The sequence below is a fragment of the Paramisgurnus dabryanus genome, chromosome 13 (assembly GCF_030506205.2).
Source record: "Paramisgurnus dabryanus chromosome 13, PD_genome_1.1, whole genome shotgun sequence".
In the NCBI taxonomy this organism is placed as follows: domain Eukaryota; kingdom Metazoa; phylum Chordata; class Actinopteri; order Cypriniformes; family Cobitidae; genus Paramisgurnus; species Paramisgurnus dabryanus.
In genome coordinates this window covers 26434614-26462287 of record NC_133349.1, presented here as the reverse complement: position 1 = coordinate 26462287, position 27674 = coordinate 26434614, and the positions used below count along the sequence as shown (strand labels likewise).

The window sequence follows — 27674 nt, the reverse complement described above, 5'->3', positions numbered from 1 at the left end:
AACCAGATTAGGCTGGTTTTAGTTGGTCTTTTCAGTAGGTCTCTCTCTCTCTCTCTCTCTCTCTCTCTCTCTCTCTCTCTCTCTCTCTCCCTCTCTCTCTCTCTCTGAGAGAGTGAGGTCAAAATGATTTAGAGTCGTTCAGAGCTCACTCCTGTGTAAGACTCAGACCAGAGAAGAAGTGCCGCAGTAGACATCAGTCTTTGAGTTAGAGCTCTTTGGAAACTGTTGTCACATTTTCCGCTAAATATATATATTTGGGTAAGTGCTGTTTTTCATGCAAGGTGCCTTTACTCGGCTAACAGCGGAGCTGAAGGTGTGTTTTTATTTGTTTGTGCAGTGAGGAGGTGAGCAGATATGGCTTTACGGTCATTGTGGATATGCGAGGATCTAAATGGGACTCTATCAAACCCCTGCTGAAGATCCTTCAGGAATCATTTCCTTCCTGCATTCACGTCGCTCTCATCATCAAACCCGACAACTTCTGGCAGAAACAGAGGACGAACTTCGGCAGTTCCAAGTTTGAATTCGAAGTAAGGCAGATTATGTGAATTTACACAAACGTGTATTAGACACCATTGAGATATTGCATTGCAGCTAAGTAGTTCTATTGAGTAGTATTGCTTGAGTAGATTTGTCTCCAACTGCAATGTGTTTCCTTAGAAAGAGTAGATATCCTGCTTATGTATATAACATATGTTTTACTGGATCAGTCTATGCTGCTGCTATGAAAGTAGAGCTTACAAAATTAGTTCTGACCTATTTCATCAAAGATCTGAGAGGAAGACACCCACAGTAGTGTCGTATTTAATCTGTAGCCTTAATCTCCCAATGGAGGTTTCTTAAATTAACATATCCAGCACGCCAGAAGATAAATAGTTATTACACTTAAGTTAAAACTTATGAAGGGCAAGATTTTAAAACTTAAATGCTTAATAAAGGGTTTATTACTGAATGAAAAATAGGTTTGCGACCATTTTTTATTTACATTTCTCATGTATTTCAACCATTGCCCATTGTGAAGCTTAGAGATAGAGATGAATTAAAGCACTTGATGATACCTTGAATTGTTCAGCTTCTTGAAGATGGATATGCTGTTACTTTAATAAGTCATCAGACTTATTCTAGGGAATAAAATTATACAGAGATAACGCTTTTGTACTCTGCACCCACCCTGAAAACCTTACAAACTACATGGCAATGCCATAAAAACCCTGATATCAAAGATAGTTTTGCATGGACAAGTGTTCATGTTTTCTTTAAAAAATGTTTATGGGTGAAGCATTAATAAAAACAATTTATTACTGTAATGTAGAGCAGTAAGGTTTTGGTCTCAACTGATCCACTGTTGTTTCTGATAACATGACCAGAGTTGCGATGTCTGGAATGTTTTTCTGGTTCCCTTTCAATACGGTTCACTTCGCATTGCGTCAGTTAGCTGACGCTATGGGGGGAAACTCCTGTTTACTCCGTGACTGAAGCCTATTGGTTAACGTCTGTACAAAGTACAGACCAATGACGTTTGAACCCGCGCGCGGGAGGAACGCGTCCCTATATAAGCGCGGTTCAATCGTCAGCAGCTCATTATTTTCTCCTTCAGCGCGAACCTCTCGCTGCTCCGAAGAAAAGAAGAAGCCTTACCTCGCCGTTGACAAAAGCCCTGCAGCGGAGTCCAGGCCTAGCGTCTTCCCCTGCCGTTTTCCGGCTGAGAACCGAAGATAGCAGAGTCCAGGTCTAGCGTCTTCCCCTGCCGCTTTCCGGCCGAGAACCGAAGATAGCCTTCGCTTGCCGTGGTACGAGCCCTGTGCAGCGGACACATGCCTGACGAGGTCTCCCCTGCGGCCGCCCGGTAAGATCAATATTTTTAATATAAAGGCTATAAGCTAAAAGAGCAGGCGCTGTTGTAATAGCGTCCAGCACAGCGGCTCGGTGAGCCTCTCTGCTATGAATTTCCTCCGAGCGCGTTACCGGTCTGGCACCTCCCACGCCGGGACCGCGCTTATGCTTTGGTTGTCTTATCCATGTTTCGTGCTCCCCCTGCTGTTCCTCTCTCGCCGGGATGAACACACGGCGAGCCATGAGACTAGATGGATGCATAGACAAGCACACACGGACTAACCCCCCCTGTGTTCTGTCACACCGCAACCGTTCATGCTTACAGAGTCCCTTCGCTCCTCTCAAATTCAGTGGCGAGATCTCTGGCACATATATTAATCCCCCGAGTGCATCGGGTGATACCGTCACGACGCATGGCTGTTCTGTCTGTGTTGCTGCTCCCCTCTGCCGTTCCTCTCTTGTTGAGATGAACAAGCGGGGAACCGTAGACCTGGATAGATGCATACGACAAGCAAACACGGGCGGTCTGCCCCTGTCTCTGTCATAGCACAGCCACTCGTGCTCCACGCTCGCGGAGTCCCTCGCTCCTTTCCCCACAGTGGTGAGGTCTCTTAACGGCTTAGCTAGCACGCGGTATTACGGCTCGCTGCCTCTAAATGCAGCTGTCCAGTGTTCAACGATTACAGAGCTTCATGCCCCTCCCCTCTGGAGCGGCGCGATCTCATTCGTCTGCTCGATAGGGCCGATTCGCCGCTATTGGAGCACCAAGAACACTCATTATAAGAGAGCTTCATGCCCCTCCCCTCCTGGAGCGGCACGATCTCATTCGTCTGCTCGATAAGGCGGACACGCCTCTATTGGAGCGCTAAAACACTTATTATAGAGCTTTACTGGCCTGAGCCGATCTCACTTCAGATAGCTCATTTTTCGTCTGCCTGGTAATTTCTCTCTGGTTTAGACGGAATCAGAGGCAGAACGAATTTGTTTATAATATACTGAGGCCCGAATACTTCCCTTTATTCAGTCCCGTCCTATATCAGTGCGCTGAATATTGGTACATTCTTATATATATATATACCCGGTTTTTCTGCCCTTTTAATAAACGGCAAAACCGCGGGCCTCACGGCAGACTTCCTCTCTGCGATGGGTTCAGTCTGACATTAAACCACCTAGACATACTGCTCTGCTCCGTGAGCCGTTCGGTCACCGTCACTACTGAGGCTTGTGCACCTGAACGGCTGAGCTCTGGTCTCCGCAGCACAGCTGCATCAACAGAGAACGAAACTGTCTGGGAGAAAAGGGGTTATGTCGCGCCTCGGCTGGACTGCCCTGTAATGTTTTCTGTGTGCTGTTTATCCAAACATACTGTGTAATACTGTCGGCTATGCGACTTCACTATAGTGGCGAACGGTATTTAATTCCTCTAAAAAGAGTAATTTCCGTGCTTACTATACTGTGTATTGACACCCACGGTTGTACGGTGTCTCTAAACACTTTATCGCCTTACTGACAAGCAATCAGTAATACGCACACACGGTCCGCTGTCCATAATTCTATCGACGCTAGCCGAAAAGACCCCGGTTTGGCCATATACTGTGTATTGACACCCCACGACTGTACGGTGTCTCTAACACCTTTCTGCCAAATTCGCTCGCAGCCCACCTCAGTTTCTCCGCTACGATGCTGATGGCGCAAACGAGCACGGTCTTACGGCTGTTATTCTCTCTTCCTAGAGGAAGGACAGCCTCAGACTTTTGCATGGCTCCAAGCGTTTGAATCGCGCCCTCTCCGGACGGCCACTCAAAGGCTTACAGCCAAGCGGTTTATGACGTTTTTCGGCCATATAGCTGATTTATATTAGCGGATCCGAAGACGCTCACACCTCCGCTCCAATACTCGGAGATATTAAGGGTAATATCAACCTCAAGTGAGCTTGCTACCCGCCACAATAAGTTTCAAAGCTTAAAGCGCGCGCACAGTCAGACGCGCGCGGCATCTCGTTTAAGACGGGCACACGTACCCCTCTAACGAGCCTCAGAAAGCTGAATATCGTGGCATTCTGTTCATAAGTCCACTTCAGTTTGACTAAGCAAAGGTCCCGCCCCGAGCTGACGGCCGGGAAGCTTGCTTAAGTTACACACGGCTGCATGAAGTGCTGTCATTACGAGCTAGCCCAGCATTTGCTGTGGGTTGAACACGCTTTACGACGGCAATCAGCCTTCGGCGCGTGGAACGCCGTTTGTCTCATATAAATCACCTTGTACTGTGAATACGGTACATTATGAGGATGATTTAGCACTGCAGCACTCTCGACCGTGTTATTGTGATAATGCGGTCGGGCAATCTACGGTGGTTTCATTATTTACCGAACCAGACTGAGATCTCGCCCCCTGAACAAGCTGACGAGTCATCTCCTTTATAAACTCATTGCATCGCTTTATAAGCTATGTTCAATCAGAGTGATACGCATCTCATGCTTAAACTACCAATATTAACCCATTACGATGGGCGTGCGGAGATGGCATCCGTGGGACACGACCTACATTACGTGCCTTATGACACATTGACACAAGCTGCTAGGACCCCTTTCACGAGGCGTCCTTATGCAAAGTCTGATCCATTCTGTCTAGTGACATTTGAAAGTCAAAACCCCCCGCGAATCGCCGGGGGAACACTTTTCTCCTCACTACAGAGGCACGGCGGCTCTCTCCCCTACCTATATCTATGTGGCCGTGATAACAGCGAACCACGCTTTTACGACCGACCATTCATTTAATTCACAAGCCTGTCATCTCTCAGATGCGGACGGCGGCGGTAACAGCGAACCATGCTTTTACGGCTGGCCATTCACTTTATTCATAAGCCTGTCATTTCTCAGATGCGGACGGTGCCCGAGGCACAGCGCTCTGGAACTGTCCAAGGTCCTGTATGACACATACGTCTGACGTACATCAGACGATCAGCTGTTCATCTGCGTCACAGATCACTCACTAGAGCACCTGTCAATACAGGCTATTTATGGATCGTTGACGTTATCACCTCCCGTGACAATTATGCTCACTTGTCTTAGAGCATGGGCATGGTCTTAGAGGTTTCTCATTTGACAATTGTGACACGGCCGGCTGGTCCCCGCCGTCCACGTTGTCAGTTTACAGCTTCGACATCCCTGCTTCGCGCACTACTGAGGTTTGTTGCATTAAAGGTGCGCCCATTAGCTCACCTGTATGCACGATATGGGTTTTAATTATATGCGTCCACCGTGCGCTTAGAGAAGCTCACATGTACACGCTATAACATTTTGGTATACAATAAGATGCGCTTGGGAAAGCTCACCTGTATACACAGCTGTGTTATGCTTTGTGACACATACATTGTTGTTCATCTGTGTACGTTCACGGTGCGTTGGGTGCCCACCGTTACGTTCATCAATCATATCTGTACACCTTCACGGCGCGTTGTGTGCACTGATTTATCTATACGCATTCACGGTGCACTGAAGAGTTCACCCGTGTGCGCACAATTTATTATCAGAACACATGACGGCGCGCTCGAGAATCTTGCCGGCCTGTGCATTATTACACTCTGATTCATCTATATGCATTCACGATGTATTCAAGTGTTCACCTGTGCCCGTGCAATTTATAGTCAATACACATTTACGGCGCGCTTGGAAAGCTCACCGATCTGTGCACTATAATACTACCTATATGCATCCCGATGCGCTCGAGGGTGCACCGGGGTTCACACTATTGTGGTATCTGTATAATCCCACGCTACGAACCGTTCTGCCGCATATTATAGTCAGATCGGCCGTTCGTGAGCTTCGCAGATCACTCACTACGTATGTCTGTTGCTAACAGTGGTTATTTAGATGGATCGTTGAAACCATCGCACTGGCTCACGCCCCTCTATGAGCTATGTCCTATATAGAGCCCACTCTGTGCGAGTTTGGCTTCTTCATGAACTTGGTCTACAGGGGTATCTATATCTATATTTAATATCTGCTACGCGGCCGGCTGGTCTTCGCCGTCTACGTTGTCAGATTGTACAGCTTAGACGTCCCTGCCCTACGAGCGCAGGTTCTCTCGGCTCAATCATGCACGCTCATGCGTTTTATGTGTACACCACGGTGCGCTCAGCGAGCTCACCAACGTGACTCTGAATTTACTTATCTCGCACAGCCGCGGCGCGTACCGCGCCGTCTTGTGCTATGTTATGTGCCCCCGGTGCGTTTAAAACCCCACCGTGTGCGCGTCAACAATTTATATGGTGCTTACACATTTGCTTTTAAAGGCGCTCTAAGCGAATAATGTGCGACGTCACTTCCTGTTGATGTTTGAACTGTTTTCAAACAGACAGAGCGTAGCTAACTACTCCCCCTCCCCCTCCCTTCCGTGCTTTCATGAACGCGCCCAACCCCCACCCCCAAATCCTTCTTGTCGTTTATTGGCTGGAATACTTTGTTTGGTTTTGTGCTGCTAGGTTTGGCCATTTGTTGATATTGCCGTTTGTGAAGTCTGGGCTGTCTACAGAGATCGCGTTTTTTTACAGTTTGATCAGCGGACAGGCAGCAAGCAGATAGTGAGGAGATGTTTCCGGTATGTAACAAAAAATGTTTTATGGTCTAAAACGCTTCAATTCGCTTAGAGCACCTTTAAAGCTGTGAATATGCCGGGTATAGGGCCACACGCAGTGTCTCTCCGGTAAGGCACTTCAGTACGTTGTGTATGCACGGCGTGATGGGATTACGTTCCCCCATAGCGTCAGCTAACTGACGCAATGCGAAGTGAACCGTATTGAAAGGGAACGCTTAGGTTACTCACGTAACCCCGGTTCCCTGAAATAACGGGAACGAAGCATTGCGTCTCTTGCCGTGCTACAAACGTCTACGCAGCGAGTGTTATTCGGCTGCGCGCTTCAGTCGAATAATAATGAGCTGCTGACGATTGAACCGCGCTTATATAGGGACGCGTTCCTCCCGCGCGCGGGTTCAAACGTCATTGGTCTGTACTTTGTACAGACGTTAACCAATAGGCTTCAGTCACGGAGTAAACAGGAGTTTCCCCCCATAGCGTCAGCTAACTGACGCAATGCTTCGTTCCCGTTATTTCAGGGAACCGGGGTTACGTGAGTAACCTAAGCGTTTTCTTGGAGTAAGTGGTTTAGTGTTACTCATCTGATACGGTTTATTCATCACACAATTGCCGCTTAATTTCATTGTTGTTTTTAAAAACCATTTAAGTTTCTAGAAAACCACCCACTGAGTTGCTGACAAAAGCGATCTATTCAGAACCCAGAGCTGTCAAAATATTATCACTACTCAGGGTAATCTTTTCTGCTTGTTGTAAATCCGCCGCTCTACGTTAAACATCTACAAACTATGCCCACACGCAAACCATTGCGTTTTGATTTTATATTCCAGAAATACAGGGGGCTTAAAATCACAGTTTTTAAAATAAACATTAAACATTTTAATAAAAGTGTGGAGAAATTGAACAGCATAATGTGAAACAGATTTCAAAATAGATTGTATAAGATATCAAGCGTTTGAAAGCAGCATTTATGCTTTGTGTTGCCTCTTAAGAGATTAAATATTGACAGTATTTTAAGACAGCATTGCATATAACTTTAACAGCAAAGGCAATCCCAGAATGCAATGCAGCAAACAGAAAAGAGGAGATGGTGTATTTGGCACAATGCTGATGATAATAAATGTTTGCTATTTTTTTAATACCCAAAGAGTATAAAAAATGTGTTTATTGCAATTATGAATTATTTTACCTAAAATTTATGTTTATTTTGTGAATAATTCTTCTAATCATACCCCTCGCACTATATGTTAAGCAACAGGCTAACATCAAAATGAAATTGGGGTTAAAAAATGTTGGCAATTTTGGAAACTTTCCATGGAAATTACATTGTAGAAGATGGATAAAGATCAGTCAGATGTTGGGGAAGCTAATGTTTGTGTAAATTAACGTTTAATTCCTTTAAGTTTCCAACTTGGAATATTTGCAAAATTCCCAAGCTTAATTGAAATGAATGGTTGAAGTGATGTTGGTTATGAGCGTTGTTCCAAATAAGTGAGTTATTGAGAGGTTACATTATAGTTTTAATAATTATGTGTACAGCAGCTTGCACTGCTAAAAATAAAGGTGCTAAACGATCCCATAGAAGAACCATTGTATTTTTCCATAAAGAGCCTTTACACTCTAAAAATACTGGGTTGTTTTCAACCAAGCGTTGGGTCAAAAAGGAACAAACCCAACAACCCAACCCAGATAATGTTCATATTTGATCCAACAATGAGTTACGAACAATCCAGCATAGGTTAAATTACAACCCAACGGGTTGGGTTCGTCCCCTTTTGACCCAACACCGGGTTGAAAATATCCCAGCAATCTTTCTGTTTCATAAAAGGTCATTTGTCGAGGATAAAGATTCTTTAGATTATAAAAAGATAAGAGATAAATGAGTCTTTCAAGAATCTTTGACTGAGTGGTTCTTTGGAAATCCAAAAATTGTTTCTTCTATGGTATCATCCATGAAAAACCTTCTGTAGATTTTTGTAAGTTTACCCCAGTTGCCTACTCTTTTCTTTTTAGACCATCATGGTGTCCCTTGAGGGCTTGACCAAAGTGGTCGATCCCTCTCAGTTGACTCCAGACTTCGATGGAAGTCTGGACTACGACCATGAGGAATGGATCGAGGTTCGAGTGGCATTTGAGGAGTTCACAGGCAATGCAGCTCGTGTCCTGGCGCGTTTGGAGGAACTTCAGGACGTGGTGTCCCAACGAGAGCTACCATCAGATCTGGACGGCTCTCGGCGCGCCATGGAGGAACACGCCTCGCTGAAGAAGAAGGTTACTAAAGCTCCTGTCGAGGAGCTGGACACGGAGGGTCAGCGTCTGCTCCAGCGGATCCAAAGTGGAGATAAAGGTCGAGGAGATATTCAAGGTTTAGCTCCGAAAGTCCAGGCAATGCTGGATAAACTGCACTCCACACGACAACATCTGCACCAGTCCTGGCACATGCGCAAACTCAAGCTGGATCAATGCTTTCAGCTAAGACTCTTCCAGCAGGACGCAGAAAAGGTTTGATCATTTATTGTGATCGGTTTTAGTTGGTTTAATGAGACCAGAACTGGAATTACTGGAAATCTGAGGTCATGCTTTCTAATATTACAGCAGTGAAATTGCATTGAAAGCAATGCTACCATGATTTCGTTAAGCCGAACTTAACTGGATCAACGTCTTTGTTGGTCCTGGAGCAACATTCCTGTTAACCAATCAGATTTAAAGGGTACTGCACAAGAAGCTCTAAAGGGAATATGATTACATATAAATATGTTGTTAATGACTAGGGATTATGGTACGGATTATGCTTATATACTGCATGTCCGTTTTAGCCAGAAACGTAGCCAGACTTTCTGGGCAAGATTTAATTGAACTGCATTAGATGCACATAACTTTGCTGTATCTCAGTATTTTTGTTTCATTAATTTTCTTCTCTACAGATGTTTGATTGGATCGTCCACAATAAAGGCCAGTTCCTGAACACTTACACTGAGATTGGAGCCAACCACCAGCACGTACTTGAACTGCAGACCCAGCACAACCACTTCGCCATGAACTGCATGGTAAGACTGCATCCACAAAGCAAAATGAGGCAAAGTGACATTGTAGCTTGATGTAGGGTGCGTTACCACATTAAAGTGATGTGTGTTTGCACACGTGACCCGACTGTCACGCGGGAATGCTCTCTGTTGTCGTATTGGAGTCACGTCAATATATGCCTGAAGGTCTGAGAGTCACATTGAAACTATTGAACACAAGCATCGTCCCTAAGACCCTGGCAGTCTGGTCGATCGCCCCCTAGTCGGTATCAAAAGGGACACTTTACAAGAAAATGGTCCTGCATTAAATCACTTTTTATGTCGGTGGTCTCATTGGCCATCTGTCATTCATATCCACATGGTAATGCTTAACATTCAGCAAAAATTGTCTAGCAGTTGGTCTTCATACAAATGTCATTTTTGAATGTCATTTTTATACAAAAATGTTTTGTTCCTGTATCTTGGGAGGCCTCTATTCTTGAAACAGTTCTTATCCAATTCAAAGATCTAAACTTGGGCAATTCCACCAAATCTGTTCACATTAAGCAAAGTGTCCTGCATATTAATCAGCAAATTAAACTAATTTTAAACAGTAATAAGAAAAAATAGCATTTGTTATGTGTCCCCATCTATACAGATTTGAAAGAAACAACCCATGGCACCTCTTGTGGATGTTTTTATAGTTTGTTATCATGACTCTTTGTTGCTGGTTTGTTATGTTTGGCCGTGTGTGTTAAAATCACATGTCCTGATTTAACTGTGAGAACAGTCCATCCCATCTCACGCTGCTATAACTGTGCACAACTTCACGGATGAATGCTGTGTCAGTTGTTTGCTTTGGGTTAGCATGGCTGACGGTCATCTCCTCAGGAAGTATTAGGAGCGTTGCTTCCTGTCTGACCTGGGGCATGAATGGACATCACTGCGGTTTGAATTGGCGCCTGTCAGCGAAGCAGAATTGCTTTGTCTGCTTCCAAGAATACCAATAGTCAGTTATGCTACGCATTTTACAATGTGTAGTTTTCTCATTTTGTAGATCTGTTTTCTGACCTAACATTCAGTTCTGCTTTTTGTTGGTAGCATGCCATTCAAGACTCCCTACTGTTAGATGGCCTGCATGTGGCTGATATATTGACAGATGTTTTATCAAGATGTCAGTGTCTATTGCTTGGCATGCTTGGTATAACCATTCATAATAGACAAGCTTAAGCAGCCGTGTCACCTGAATGAAACGTTACTCTTTCAGGAAATGAACTTGGCATCCACTATCTTAGTAATAACATACTACAGGACAAACATGTTGAAAACCTCCTCGTGCAATGCATGGCTGGATTATCTCTCATTATGGTGGTGCATTGATTAGTCTCAAAGAAATCCATGGAGAGATATTATGTTCACTTCACTCCCGGTCTCATTATGCAGTGTTTATAAGAAATTACTGGATCTGTCCGTTGTGTCTGTGTGCCTGTGAAAACTTACAATGAACAAAATTACAAATGCAACACTTTTGTCCCCATTTTACACGAGCTGAACAAAAAAATCTAAGATTTTTTCTATGGCTGCGTCCGAAAACTTAGGCAGCTAACTTGATGTCTCGCTGCCTCATGAGGCAATGATTTCGGGGGCATGAAGAAAGCTCAGAGAAACGCTTTCGGACACACTTCATAGGCAGCGTGATTGAAATATAAACAGAGAGCGCCTTTGTGATAACTAATCCCATATTTGAAAACTACAATACTAATTTCTCGCTAGAAATGCAATTAAAAGGTTTAAAAAGTGAAAATATTCATTTATTTACACTAAATTTGTGCTCCAGCCGCTTTTTTGGCCCATTTTATTTTTTCGAACTCGACCAAGCTCGACCAATAACATTTCCCATGAGCACACACGCATATAATTGTGGGACAGGAAGATGGAGGTATCTCGGGAGTCAGGAAGTAAGCCTAACATTGGATTTGGACATGCCTTGATGCCTTTCTGCCTTGGAATGCTGCCTCAGAGGGCAGCAATTTAAAGTTTTCAGACGCAGCCTATGTATAAAAAAGGCCTATGTCTCATAGTATTCTTCATAAATCTGTTGAAATCTGTGTAAGTGAGCACTTCTTCTTTGCAGAGATAATCCATCCACCTCACAGGTGTGGCATATCAAGATGCTGATTAGACAGCATGATTATGGCACAGGTGTGCCTTAGGCTGGCCACAATAAAAGGCGACTCTAAAATGTGCAGTTTTTTGCACAGCACAGTGACACAAATGTTGCAAGTTTTGAGGGAACGTGCAATTGGCATGGGAATTGAATGTTCATTTCTCTACCATAAGTCGTCTCCAAAAGGGTCTCAGAGAATTTGGGAATACATCCAACCGGCCTCACAACCACAGACCACGGGTAACCCCACCAGCCCAGGACCTCCACATCTTGCCTCTTTATGGTAGAGAAACGAACATTCAATTCCAATGCCAATTGCACGTTCCCTCAAAACTTGCAACATTTGTGGCACTGTGCTGTGCAAAAAACTGCACATTTTAGAGTCGCCTTTTGTAAAGTAATGGCGAATCAATTTGTCAAAATATGTTTAAATTCTGTCCATTAAATTCTGTTGTGATTAAACAACAAAGCTTGTTTAGGGTGAACTCTTTCAGACTTTGCCTGTTAATATGATTTTGTTTACGTTTACGTTTTGTAAGGGGACTTTTATAGGAAAGTGTAAACTGTCCTTGCATGACTGTCTTTGTTTAGGGGTCCAGTATTTGTGTTAAAGGCTTTTGTTCTGTGGTATGTGTCTTGGCTCTGCTCTGGTTGTGTAATGTGATCTGTGGAAAGGTGGGTTGAGCTTTTCCTCTGTCTTTACTCTAATCTTGAGTTCAGGTCCGTCTGTATGTCTGTTTCTTGCCATTTAGTTCTGTATTTGGGGGCGAAACATGTTACTGCTTGGTAACATTTGGCAGTTCACAGCCATCTAAAGTACGCTATACACATTCATATACAGTGGAAAATGTTTTCATGCTGGTGAAAGTAGTAAAAGTGTTATTCATGTGCACATTAAACAGAAAAAAATGCAAAACTGATTTTCTTTTTCAAAAAGATTTTTCAACTAATTTCATATGAACCTCCATAAAAAGTTAATTTTGCAAAGAAACGAGATGCAGGTTATTGTCCCATTTTATTTAGCCTATGTTTAGCCAGCAGTTACTTTAAGCTGCTTTAGATTTACATGAAAATGAGATACCAGAGACTCTTAATTGTTTCCATGAAGCCTCTGATATATAACAGAGGGGTTTGTGTTAACTGATGCATGTCTATCTCCTCCAAGCAGCTCTGAAACCAAGCTTGAGGTGAATGATAAACAGAGTTAGTAATCCTGTCTTACATCATAAACTCATCTGCTAGTAATGCATTTCATATTATTCGGTAACTAAACTTGCAGGCCACAGTGACTTATCTATACATTCAGGCAGGATTTGGTCAAATTGGTCACCTTATTATTCCTGGCCTCTGTTAATGTATGACACATGGGTATACCGATAAATACATTTTGCCTAACACTTATATTTCTTGGTGGTGTTATCACTATTACAAAGCTCATTTTTCAAGTTTGGGGATTTTTTATGGCGTGTAACAAGTTTTGGGACTTCAACAAAAGTTAACTCGTAAACTCTGTAGAAAATAAAATTCACTTTGCCCTTCAAAAGCACTACATAGTGCATTACTGGATTTAGAGTCTGGAACTGGAAAGTTTGTTTGTGTATTTTTGTGTATGCGAATGTGTGCCATAGGTTTTTACGTGCACGAACACGACTGCAGCAGTGCATTGATGCATGCAGGCCGATGCCAAAGCCCCATCAGGTTTTCATTTGACAACTCTCTGTGTATTGATCCAGTACCCTTTTAAATGCCTCTGGGCTGTGTAATTACCCCCATGTGAGGAAGCGGCGTGGTAACCGGAGCTCTCCGGCACTAGACTTTAGTTCTCCCTAAAGAACACACATCATTTAGCCCCTCCCATTACATCAGTGGGCACAAACTCGATTCATGAAGTGTGTGTCAGTGATCTAATGTCTAATTTCAGCCTGTGCATACAGGCCCAATGGTCACAAAGAAGTGTTAACAAAACTGATCCAGGAACACTTTCAGTAAAAATCAACAAGAAACTAAATCTACGAAACATTTAAATCTATGGAGTATGATGTACTTCCATTTGACGTTTTGCTGTAAATGTTGTTTTAGAATGGATTTTATCAATCGGGATATGATTGAACAATGAAAAGTTATGATAATAACTTGTGCAAGGTGATTTTTTTAAGGTTGTATTTTTAACATTAGTAAATGCATTAATTAACATGAACTAACAATGCACATTGCTGTTTTTCGGGATTTATATATCTTTGTTAATGCCAATGAAGTTATTCATGTTAGTTCATAGTGCTAAACATTTTAGTGTTAAACATTTTAGTCAGTGCTGGGCATAGATTAATATAGATTAATCTCATACAAAATAAAATAAATTTTTTGCATAATATATGAGTTTGTTCTGTGTATAATTATTATGTATATATAAACACACACACGTTTATTTATGCATTTAAGAAACATTTACATTTATATAACATTTAATGCTAAACATTTATACATATATATTTTTTTATTTTTTTATATGTATATATATGTGTGTGTGTGTGTGTGTGTGTGTGTGTGTGTGTGTGTGTATTTATTTATTTATATATATATATATATATATATATATATATATATTTTTTATTTTTTTATTTTTATATATATATATATATATATATATATATATATATATATATATATATATATATATAAATAAAAATATACACACACACACACACACACACACACACACGTTGGTGTATGTGGTTTACGGGGACATCTCCATAGACGCAATGCATTTTATACTGTCCAAACTGTTATATTCTATTCCCCTTACCTACCCCAATCCCTAACCCCAATGTCACAAAAACCTGTTGCCAGTCTTTAATCTATGAAAAACTACCATTTAGTATGCTTTTTTAGCTTTTCCGTTTATGGGGACACTGTCTGTGTCCCCGTAAACCACCTTTATAGCATAATAAACATGTCATTATACACTATTCATGTCCCCGTAAACCACATAGACCAACCCACACACACACACACACACACACACACACACACACACACACACACACACACACATATATATATATAAATTAAAAAAATATATATATATATATATATATATGTATAAATGTTTAGCATTATATGTTATATAAATGTAAATGTTTCTTAAATGCATAAATGTACGTGTGTTTATATATACATAATAATTATACACAGCACAAACTCATATATTATGCAAAAAAATACTTTTATTTTGTATGAGCTTAATCTAAATTAATCTATGCCCAGCACTAATTTTAGTATTGTATTATTATATGAAGTGATGCTGTGTGCACATCATTCAGAGTGTTGGTTGTGCTCTCTTCCAGAATGTGTATGTGAACATCAGTCGAATCATGTCGGTGGGAAACAGACTTCTGGAGTCGGGTCATTATGCCACCCAGCAGATCCAGCAGATCTCAGGTCAGCTAGAACAGGAGTGGAAAGCATTCGCCGCTGCTTTGGATGAGAGGAGCACACTGCTAGAGATGTCTGCTAACTTCCATCAGAAAACTGACCAGGTGAGGATTAAAACAGTAAATACAGAGATACACACCCAACCATATTTACTTCTTTGACTTCATTTGTAATGCTATAGTTATATAGTTGTAAATATCCTCGTAAAGTCCTGGACAAATAGACAAATAATTTAAAACTGTTTATCTTTCTCTTTGACCATTTATTATGTTGTCCCAATATTCTTAATAGAAATTATTAAATGATGTATGTTCAGATTATATTTGTCCTCCAGTGAGGCAGGTAGACCAGTCTCCCTCAGATAAATTATAACGTATTTATTCTTTCTATTGTAAAACATTCAGTGGTGGGCGGCCCAGAGCTCAAGTATCTGCTGAGAACTACATTTATTTCATCTTAACATATGAGTGTGCAGACTGTGGTGACTTATATATGCAGGCAGGATAAGTTAAAAGTGATCTTTTAACTGTTATTGTGCATTTATATGTGATGGAGGGTGTCAAAAATAACATTTTGGCCGATACTGAGAGTCATTGGTGGTGCCATCACTATTATGGATGCTCATTTTTGGGTTTAGGAATTCAAACAGTTGGCACATAAAGCTCATCCCAAACCATCTGCTGTGGTCATGAGTGGCACATCAAGCCATATCGACCAAAACTGTATTTTCACACTTTATGATAGCTTCATGAACCCCTTTCCTAAAATTCAAATCTATATATCCATATTTTGTATGAAGGAACGTTTAAACTATTTTAGATAAATAGTAATTATGATATCGTAAAGACAGCAAATTGTTTACAAAATTAAATAATTGGGTACAAAGTAGACTTTTAGCAATTTTTCTCTTGAAACTTTTTGGGGAGATCCTTCTGGGGGTCCCTCGACCCCCGTTTGAAAACCCCTGCCCTTGATTATTTTTACAACAGAATAAAGCAATAAAATTTGTAATAAATGACACAAGCCTAGGTTCATTAATATAGTTGTTTATTCTGCACTGATGTTTAAAGCAAACTTGTACGCTCATGCAAGTACTTTTTTCAGTTTTATTGATAATGTATGAGTATGTTGAAAGTCTGGTACAACATACAGTGATATTCTAATGCAACTCTAATGGAACCATATAGGAAAAGAGCAAGCACAGTATAAACATAACTATAAAACAATATTCTTCAGAAACTGCCAAAAATTCATTTGAAACAGTTGTTTGTTTCTAGAAGGTCTTGTTTTATTGTTGGTCTGTTGGCATTATTATTTATGGACGATATATCTCACCGTTTGGGTTTGTTTGATTTACTAGTACATGAGCAACATGGACTCATGGTGTAAGGCTTGTGGAGAGGGCGACCTTCCTTCTGAGCTGCAGGACCTTGAAGACACCATCCATCACCACCAGGGTCTTTATGAACACATCACCGCTGCCTATTCTGAGGTACAATTTGTCCCTCCTGTGCCCACTCGGGTCCACACATTATTTAAAAGAATAAACAATGAAGCAATTATTATTTTGTTCCAGAAGTTACATATTCATTTGATTTGTATTTTTCCAGGTAAGTCAGGATGGCAAATCCCTACTAGATAAGCTCCAGCGCCCTTTGACCCCAGGCAGTGCAGATTCGCTGACGGCCTCGGCTAACTACTCCAAGGCTGTGCACCACGTCCTGGATATCATTCACGAGGTTCTGCATCACCAGAGGCAGCTGGAGAACATCTGGCAACACCGCAAACTCCGTCTCCACCAACGCCTGCAGCTTTGCGTCTTCCAGCAGGACGTCCAGCAGGTCAGACGTCTATTACTAATAAAACTTCACACACCTGCCACATTTACTCTTGCTTGGCATAGGCTTTGTATGGATACTTTTTGAAAACCAAATTGTCATAATTCAGTGATTTCCCAAAGGATGAAATCAAAACCACGTCCTGCCTTTTCTCTTTCTGTATATCCTATTTTATCCGAAAACTTATTTTTAAGAAATTAAATTGGTATGTAAACGATTAATCAAAATTGCCATTTTATTACAATGCTGGGGTTTTCAAAGCAGTATGGCACTACTATATGTGTTTAAGTGACTTTACTTCACTCTTAAGGGGTTTTTAGGTGTTTTCTTTCACATCATACCAAAAAAAGATGCCTGACCCATGATAAAAATCACAGTAAATGCTGTAAGCCATTTCCTCAAGTGACTTACTGCTTCATCAGATCTGATCTCCGCACATCCTTACAGTTTTTTTCAATCTGCACATCTTTAATAAGGATTAATGTTACAAAACACAACCTGATTTATCGGAAAGTTTCCATGTGAATATGCAAATTACACTGTGAAACAATACAAATCTCAAGTCTTGGTTCATAAATGATGTGCACCTGGTTAAAAATCTCTTTTTCTCATTTTTCGAATATCTTTAGTAGTCAAAATGCCTGTGAGGCGTCGTTATGTTGAATATAAAGTGACTTCTTATCTGTTTAAAATATGATTTGACTGCTCATTCGAGAACAGAGTATAAATTTGAAAGTGAGATTGTGCATTAAATCCTTATATGTTGCCACTTCAGGGACTTTTTTAAATGAGAAACATTTTCCCTTTAACACCCCTCTCTCTCTCTCTCTCTCTCTCTCTCTCTCTCTCTCACACACACACACACACACACACACACTCAGTCTGTCCCACACGTTACCATTATTTTTTTAACTCTTCTCTCCCAGACGCGTTCGGAATCAGTTGTCATGGTAACCGTGTTCGGCAGCCTCATTATATCGAGGGTTTGCCCCATAAAATGATGCAGGCGTAGGGGACCTCTAAACCTCCCAGACATCGGATAACAGTCAGGCACGTGAGCAGGCGGCGACTCAACATCTGCACCACAAATGATTTCCTTTAAATTACACACACGTGCACGTGTGATGACAGATGCCACCACACACCCGGTCCTGAACGTTTCTGCGTGTGGCATGTCGAGCCAGATCAAAGGTGTCATAATGAAATATGCATGAGGAGAGATCTCGACGTGTTTAATGCGGTGTGCTGCGGCGTCTTTAATAGGCAGGTGGGAGACTTTTCATACGATCGGATATGAGCAGTCTGACTTTAGTGTGCTAAAATCCATTTCACGTAATAATTAAAAGCACCAACAAACATGTAATACTTTGTTAAAAGCGTTTAATTGCAATATGCTTGCATTGCTACTTAAATCAAAACATATTATTAGTTTAATCCATCATATACATTCAGATGCTCATGCAAGTCTTCAGGAAGCATTAGATACGAGTCTCTATAGTGAAATATCAACAATAAACACCAGCAGAACAGATATGAGAGTCTTAATCTGCAGGATGACCTCACTGCGTTTGTAGTGCTGATGTTTATAGAGGTGTCGAGCTGTCGCATTGAATACTGCTGCTCTGTTACGCCCCCTGCTGATGTTTTACTGGAAAGCTAGTCAAGCTAATAACACATTTGATGTGCGTTTAAAAGATTTGGCTTGGAAAAGTTTGGGAATTCTTCATGTTTTAAAAATCTCTGAAAATGAGCAATTCCATTGTTATGGGTGTGACATTTGCAGTCAAAACTTGAAATTAAAATTTTCAGAGAATGCATTTATTAACAAAAAAACCCTGATGATGGAGTCCAGACATCAGAAAAATATCAGTCTATACAGATTTTTCTTTTTTAAATTAGGGAAATATGCAAGTGTGGATGTGACAAAAAACTGAACTATGGAAAATAAATATATATATATTAAACTTTAATAGAGACTTTGCATAGGTATTTAAACTACCAAATATTGACATATCAGTACTGTGGGTAAATAAACTTTACTAGTTTTCTAGTTATGCTTTTAAAAATATTTCATTAGCTAGAAATGGATGTTTTTAAAGAGCAACTATGGTCTGATTCACGATATCCTTTGGTGTGTAAGTGTGTATTAGTACAAGTTAACAATATGCAAAAGGTACAAACCCCAAAGTAAATGATGCCGCGAGTTATCGTCTCCAACGTAAATCTCTTTTCTTGAACTACAACAAACACACAGATTGTAGGCAACAGTTTACTTTCTGGGCCTGTTGACATGGACAGACAAGACCGACATTATCATAATTCCTTTCGTTTGGACTTGCAGTCTGTAAATTATCTCCTGTCAGCATTGCATTGTGACCGAATCTTTTAAACATGTCTCATTTCCGGCTGATGTCAGAGGTATTCAGGCCAATCACAACATACAGATTAACTGACCAATCAGGGACACAGAGCTTTTCAGATCGATGAGCTTTGTTCAAAATCAGAGCGTTTGAGAAAAGCTGGAGCTACAAAAATGTGTTTTTTTATATAAACCATGTGAACAAATTGTATTATACCAAATACACACATTCACTGGTAAAAAGAGCCATGCATTGGTCAAAAGCTGTAAGAACCCCAAATGGAGATTGTTAATGTATATATATACAGCGGGGGAAATAAGTATTTGGAACAAAATTTCCACCAGATGTAGCCATAAAGCCAAATATTTAATTCATACAAAGAAATCAGAACATTTAAGTATACAAGTTGAGTCATAATAAATAAAGTGATATGTAATGTCTCAATACATTTTTCATGTCCTGCCATTTGTATTTTAACCTTTAATTTATTTTACCCATCTTATGTTGGTGTTGCATTACATTCCTAAAAATAAAGGGTGCATAAAGCTCACATAATCCCACTAACTCGGGATAACTTATGATTTACTACATGTTCGTGTCATTTACATTATATGCATTATATAAGCGTCGCTGCTACTGCGGATAAACAAACAATATCCATTGTTTCCATAATGCTGGGTTCTTTTGGAAATGAAACAAGCTTAAATTTCACTCACTCACAAACAAAACACACCTTTCTGGTGACAGCTCTTGGTTGGTGTGTGCGTAAGCTATTCCGGTTAAAGTGCCCATATGAGGACTTCCACTGTACTTTCTGCACTGAAATTGACCATAAAAAAATAAAGCAAGATTGTATGAATCTTGTAACTTTCCAAAACTTGTACGAACCCTGACTAAGTGCATTCGGCACATAAAAAGGTTCTTAGAAGTTTAAAGTCTCTCATATCTTTTAAATAATCTACTGAATCTTTGATCTCTCAGAACACCTACACCAACGCTGATAAACTACAGAGGAGCTTTTGTGAAACAGACAGGTCCTTCAGATGTTAAAGGTTCTTTATGGAACCATTCAGCCAGAAATGGTTCTTCTATCATCGTGAAGCACCTTTATTTTTATGTATGTGTTTTTAAGTAACATGGATAAACTTTCTTCTCTTTCTGATTCATGTACCTCTCTGATTTAGGTCCTAGATTGGATTGAAAACCATGGTGAGGCTTTCCTCAGTAAGCACACAGGCGTGGGGAAGTCTCTCCACAGGGCTCGGGCGCTGCAGAAACGTCATGAAGACTTTGAAGAAGTAGCTCAGGTAAGGAGGAACATTTTACGTTTCAGACCATGAACATTTCCCTCATGATCATCCGATCAAATTATTTGTGCTTATCTCTCAGAACACCTACACCAACGCTGATAAACTCCTAGAGGCTGCAGAGCAGCTGGCACAGACGGGTGAGTGTGACCCGGAGGAGATCTATCAGGCGGCCCATCAGCTAGAGGACCGCATCCAGGACTTCGTAAGACGTGTGGAACAGCGCAAAGTCCTGCTCGACATGTCTGTGGCCTTCCACACTCACAGCAAAGAGGTTAGAAATGCTACAATTCTGATTGATGCGGTTGTGTGCATTTTTGGAGACTCTCTTACTTTTTATTAAGCCTTAGTGCTTATGTGGGTGATGTGGGTTTAAATATGGCCCAGATTACATCCCCATTTCTCTCTGTGATATTCTGTCATCTGTGGTCACCTTGTGTTTACATTCAGTGGATTTCAGCCTAGTTCATACTGTTTTTATGTGTCCTTACCAACCTGATCTCACAGGAAATCAAATTTTATGAGGTGGGAATTTTGTGTAAATTCACACAATGTGAATTGTACAAAACATGCAATTATTAGAGAAAAGGAAGACTGAAACCCCATTCCTAAACCCAAAATCACTGTAGTATCACAGATCGAACTGACATGTACAAATGATATTATATGTATTGGTAAGAATTATGGTTTTCAAAAGATAAATCGTGATTAATCGTATAAAAAAAGTTTATTTTTGCATAATATATGTGTGTGCAGTGCTCTGTGTGTAATTATTTTGTAGATTTAAATACACACACATGCATGTGTGTATTTAAGAAACATTTATGTGTGTGCGTGTGTGTGTGGATAGATAGATAGATAGATAGATAGATAGATAGATAGATAGATAGATAGATAGATAGATAGATAGATAGATAGATAGATAGATAGATAGATAATTAATAATTCAATAATTAAATGCATACTTTGATGTGTGTATTTATATAATAATTAAACACAATATATATATATAATTTAGATTAAGCTCATGCAAAATATAAGTATTTTTTGCATAATATATGAGTTTGTGCTGTGTGTAAATATTATAAATATATATATATATATACTTTTTTTAAATTTATATATAATATAAAAATATTATTTGTGAGTATTTGCATGCGTGTATTTATATATACATATATATACATATTAATTACACATAATATACGTAAAAATATATTATGCAAATACTAACTTATATTTTTTATGTGATTAATCGCAATTAATCTTTTGACAGCCCTTGTACGAATTAAATATTATGAGTTGAGTGTATTGGACCTTAGCTTTCTCTATATAATACACTGTAAAAAAATGATTGCCTTAATAATCATTATTATTTATTTTTTATTATTATTATTTCTAATTTTTTTAAAGTTAATTCACCTTTTAAATATTAGTTAACTGAAAAAGTTGCATAAAAAATATTGTGTCAGCTTATATTTTTTAAGTGGAATTATCTATAAATTTTAAAGCAACCACTAACTTAAATTTTTTTAATTGAACCAACTTTTTAACCAACCCATTCTCACCAAAAAGCGTACAAATGACACGCAGTGTGATTATCGTGCAATAGATACGCCAAATTCCGATTTTGCGTGCATATGATACGCCAGTCCTTCCCATTCACTTATATGGCGAATCGTTTCGTGACGTTTTATTTATTGTTTTCTCATTTGTTTTCTGTTTTTTTTACCATTTTCGCTTGGGTTTAGGGTTAGAACAACTTTTTGTTATATAAAAATGACATCCTAACCCAAACCCCAACTCTAACCCCAACTCCAAGCGACCATGGCTTAAATATAGATAAAAACTTAGAGAAACCTGTATATTAAATAACCTACTTAAACAAATCTGAAATCTAACCCTAAACCCAAGCGCAAATGGTTTAAAAAACAGAAAACAAATGAGAAAACAATAAATAAAACGACACGAAACGATTCGCCATATAAGTGAATGGGAAGGACTGGCGTATCATATGCACGCAAAATCGGAATTTGGCGTATCTATTGCACGATAATCACACTGCGTGTCATTTGTACGCATCTTGGTGAGAACGGGTTGTTTTAACAGTGTAATAAATCCCCTTGTAGTCTTATTTGTGAGTCTAATTTTGACTGTACCCCTAACGTAGAGGCATCTAGGCAAAAATGATAAAATGTTATCCCACTGTCTCTACCATCATATACGTGGACATACAGATATTTAGCCACTGTTTTGGACCTCAATATGAGCACTTTCCTCCTGGTTCATTTAAATTCCTTAAACAGTCAATGATAATGACTTGTCACTGTGTACATGATTCCTGCTATACTTAATATGAGATAAAAACACTATCTTTATGTCTCCATATGGCATAATGTTAGCCATCTGCTATCTAGGGCAGGCTGGGTAACAGACATCAGAGGGGTGTGCGTTATGATAAAGGGTTAAAGGCTTGAGTTTTGGAAAAAGAGAAAGGTGGAGTTGGAAAAAGACAATGGGGAGGTGTGTAAGGAGGAGGCATGACCTGCTGTGGCAGGAGACACAATCTTTAACATGCCAACACAGGCAGATGGCTAATCCTGTGAGATCACCCAATACGAAGAGCTTTCACAAGCAATAATAGCACCAACAGTCTGGTGGCAGTCTAACCCTGTATGTTAGTGTATTAAATACAGTGAACACAAAAGGTGTTGGGCACTACACGCCCATGCAACTTCATAATTCATGAGGGTAATTTGCATTACAAGTACAAAAGTTTCCATTTAATCTCATTGATGTCAAATAATTGAAATATTAAAAATATCTCACCTGTCATTTTTCTTATTGGTAAACACTTCTGGCCACTGCTTGTCTATTTAGCTAAAATGTGTGAAATCTCCCACACATGCATTCAGATTTTCCACAGATTTATTAAATATTTGAATCTATTTGCAAAGAAATGCTTGTGTGGCACACCATTTCCTCTAGATCAAGTGGTTAACCGACCGGTTTATACGTTTGTCTGTCATCTGATTGGATAGTAATGACATCATTGCTCCACAGTTGTGGACGTGGTTGGAGGAGCTTCAGAAGGAGTTATTGGATGATGTTTATGCTGAATCAGTGGAGGCGGTGCAGGAGCTCATAAAACGCTTCGGTCAACAACAGCAGACCACCCTGCAGGTCACCGTCAATGTCATCAAAGAGGGAGAGGACCTCATCCAGCAGCTCAGGTACTGACCAATGAGAACACATCATTAGTTATCAGTACAACATCCACAATAACACACTGCAAATGATGGGCTGTGTCCGAAATAGCTCCCTATACCCTTAAATGGTGAGGGAACATCCATTTTTAGTGTTGTCTGAAACACTAAAAGTGTGCACTCTTCAACCCCACAATGCACCGCAATAATGAGCGTACCACCGATGTACCCTCAAAGTCAGAATAATTATTGCGTCTATGCGGAGGATGACAAAGAGCCAAAAGAGTCACAGATTTTTTGGGAAATCAGTCTATGAAAAATTGGCCCTAGAACCTAAAACCAGCCTGGTACACCAGCTAATACCAGCCAACCAGCTTAGGCTGGTTTTTAGCCTTTCTTTTTTAGTAGGGTGCTTTCGACTACTTGAATTCAGACATACCACTTGCCACGCATACTGATTTTCGACTACTATACAGTATGAAAGTGGGAGATTTTGGGCACAGCGATAGACTCCTCGGCCTTTAGTCATAAGAAACCCCAGGCCAACACTACTCTATACACACAACCACATGTGCACAACTGATAACGTACAATCATTATCGCAGAATAAACCCAGACAGGGTGACAATTATACCACTTATTACACGCCTACACGGCAAATAAAGAAATATGTGTACATTGATTTGAGTTGAAATTATTTTGTTAGGGATTTAGGGAACACGCAAGCTGATAAAGTTTATAGTCGAGGGAACACACAAACTGATAAACCACATGCCTTGAATGCACTGTAAGTTGATTTTTGTGATATAATAAACCGAAATGAATAAACTTAACGCAATAATACACCCCGACAGCAGATGTATGACGTACATAGATTATTTTTTGCCACAGATGATGTGTCTCCTACATGTCTTAATTGCTTTTTTGCTTTTTAATCTCAGAGATTCGGCGATCTCCAGCAATAAGACTCCTCACAACAGCTCAATGACTCACATCGAGAGCGTCCTGCAGCAGTTGGATGAGGCTCAGGCTCAGATGGAGGAACTCTTTCAGGAACGAAAGATCAAACTAGAGCTTTTCCTGCAGCTCAGGATCTTTGAACGCGACGCCATTGACGTGAGTGCACGCTTTACACCACATCTGACACTATTGGGTCTATGTGAACAATGGATCAGTGAATTTAAAAAACATAGAAATAAAAAATGCAAACTGTTTATAAGGAGGACACCATCACAAATAGAGGCATGAGCTTTAAAAACAGGGTTCCCACGGGTCCTTGAAATCCTTGAAAGTTTGTGAATCTGGGAAAAAATTTAAGGCCCTGGGAAGTTTTTGAAAATATACATACATAGATACAGGTCATTAAAAGTGCGTCAATCTATTTTATGCAAGAAGTTTTCTGGGGGGAAAAAGCCATATTATTCCCTGTGTAGTGTAGGATAATATCATAAAAATTCTAGACTTTTTAAGCACACATGCTAAAATTTTCACTTTAAATGCTTATATCTTCTATATGCGAATGTTGATTCATACCAAAATGCTTTTTTGCATAGTTGTGTTTGACACATGAAAACGTCTCGGGTTACGTATGTAACTGTTGTTCCCTGAGAAGGGAACGAGACGCTGCGTTTCCCTTGCCATACTTCCTGAATCCCTATAACACCGTCTTTGGCAATATTTCAGATAGCAATATACTTCCTTGCTCCCGCGTCACCCTGTCTTTGTCGTTAAGCCTCGCCATTGGTTGAATTTGATATACACATTCAGATGCAGTTACCCCTGGAGGCGTCCCCAAAGTGTCACTGCAGTGACGCAGCGCGAGTTCCCTCGAAAGAGAACTGTAACAATGTATCTTAAAAGGTAACACGATGTAACCTTGCTCTCACTTGAAATGTGTCCCCACATTTAGTCCTTGAATTTGAGGGGTTTGGATCTGGAAAGTCCTTGAAAGGTCCTTGAATTTGAAGTTAACTAAGGTGTGGGAACCCTGTAAAAAGGAATGGAGCCACTTCCCATATCATGTTGTAGGCATTTAAAGGCCCAGCAATCTTAGTGATATTTTAATGCAGATTTATTACTCATTTGGTGAAATCTAACCAAATTAAGATTTTTAAAGATGCAGGTTTGACATGCCCTCGTCATCAAAAAGTTTGTATTTTTGACATGCATCCGTAGTATAGTTGAAAAGACCCGATGCACCTGATGTTGGTTCAATGCTTTCAGACTGAGTGTGCTGTGCCAATAGTTTCTACACGATTAAGTGGATTTTGAATGCATTTGGTGGTGCATCAGAACTCACAAGTCCTTGAGCTGATCGATAAAACACGGCTAAAAGATAAAAGCCATCGAGTTCATCTAAGAGATTTTGATCAGGAGCCTAAAACAGAGAATAAGAGGCATCATGGTAGTTCCTCTCACAGACTTTACTCTGAGTCATGGAGGGTTGGGACTCTGGATGTGTGAAAATGAGTCACCATTCTGTCAAAAGGGTGTTTGACAAGCCAACAGCTTCACCTATCAATATCACTTTGACAGTTTTCTGTAGGGCAGCTATAATAAAGCTCTCAATAACATGAAATTATAAATAGGATATTTCTTTCTTTCTTTTTCACGTCATTCCAGCATCTATAGCTATATTCATAAAGAACTGGTTAATCCATACACAAGTTGATCCACACATACATTAGGGAAAGGGGCAATTTGGTATCTCCAAATCACCTTACTTGCATGTTTTTCGCCTGTGGGAGGAAACAGGTGTACCCGGAGTAAACCCACCCTGACACGGTGAGAACTCCGTATTGAAAGGCCACCTGACCTAGCCGGGGCTCGATCCGGGGACTTTCTTTTGCTTTGAGGAAACAGTGCTACCCACTGAGCCACTGTGCCGGCCCCCATAATAAATATTTCAGAAGTGGGACAATTTTGGGACTTGAAATACAGTAAACCTCTCCTTCGTGCAGCCTTAAATTTTGTGAAAATGCAAAGATTTTTTCTTTAGAAAGAAAGAAAGTAGGGTGAATTTCGATGTCTTGTTATCTGAGTCGTAAGCTCCACTTCTTCAGCTTATCTGCCGTTACGACTGTCAGAAATCCCATCATGCTTTGCCATTGCAATCGGGTGGCACAGATCCCAACTGACTGCTTTGTTCATAGGAAACCTTATATGAAGTTATCAGAGTCTATAAAACACACAGACTCTCCTGGAGTTAAAGGGATATCGCCATCTGTAACATAACCCAATACAGATCAAGGGGTGTCCCATTTCACGGGCGGTTTTGAAGGGGCGCTCGTGTTGCATTGATCCTTTGCTGATTGATAAGAAATTGATAGGACCTTGTTTACACAAACAGCAAGTACATTTTGATGGAACTTGAAAAAAACCATCCCCAGACAGTGTAGGTGGATTTCTAATATATTATGTCTGGTAGGTGAACCCAGATGTGTTCTTACATCAGATGTGGGGTTGTTACACAGTTAATATTATTACTCAGAGCAGGGCGGGTCGACGCTTTTACTCAAAGCTGCAGGGCGCCAGAGGGCAGAACAGTGGGTGTGTGATTTCCCAAACACTCCTCTTGCATATCGGCGAACATGATTCCAGCCTCCTTCTTTGGAGGAAGCGCTCGTGTTCCTGTTTAGTTATCATCTGCATTCGAGACAACCGGGAAAAGATGCTTGTGTTTATGAGAGAAGGATGAATTCAGACCCACACATCTGTACAGAGTAAGTGCCAGAGACTTTTCATAGGTCAATTGGTTGATTATGTAAGGATTAGCTGTTTAAATCTTGGTTTAAACATTATCTCGCGCTGTATCAAGGACACATTTTGTGTGTTTAACAGCTTTTTTTGTTCTCTGTATTGTTTTATAAACATTCAGTGAGCAGTAAATTGTTGTTCAGTATTGTTAAATACTCTAAATTATGTTAATCGTTTTTTT

At 40.3% G+C, this 27674-nt stretch overlaps 1 protein-coding gene across 4 annotated transcripts in view; it reads left to right on the top strand.

The window, feature by feature from the left end:
- The window catches only part of triob (trio Rho guanine nucleotide exchange factor b), a 166731-nt gene that overhangs the window by 69991 nt on the left and 69066 nt on the right, over positions 1–27674 (top strand). For all 4 annotated transcript variants that reach the window (XM_065246252.2, XM_065246251.2, XM_065246253.2 and 1 more), the window contains 10 exons: positions 338–530; positions 8439–8927; positions 9350–9472; positions 14939–15130; positions 16387–16518; positions 16637–16867; positions 20409–20531; positions 20614–20805; positions 23595–23764; positions 24679–24853. In XM_065246252.2, the coding sequence (XP_065102324.2) occupies positions 338–530; positions 8439–8927; positions 9350–9472; positions 14939–15130; positions 16387–16518; positions 16637–16867; positions 20409–20531; positions 20614–20805; positions 23595–23764; positions 24679–24853 (2020 nt within the window). The remainder of the gene's footprint in view (positions 1–337; positions 531–8438; positions 8928–9349; positions 9473–14938; positions 15131–16386; positions 16519–16636; positions 16868–20408; positions 20532–20613; positions 20806–23594; positions 23765–24678; positions 24854–27674) is intronic.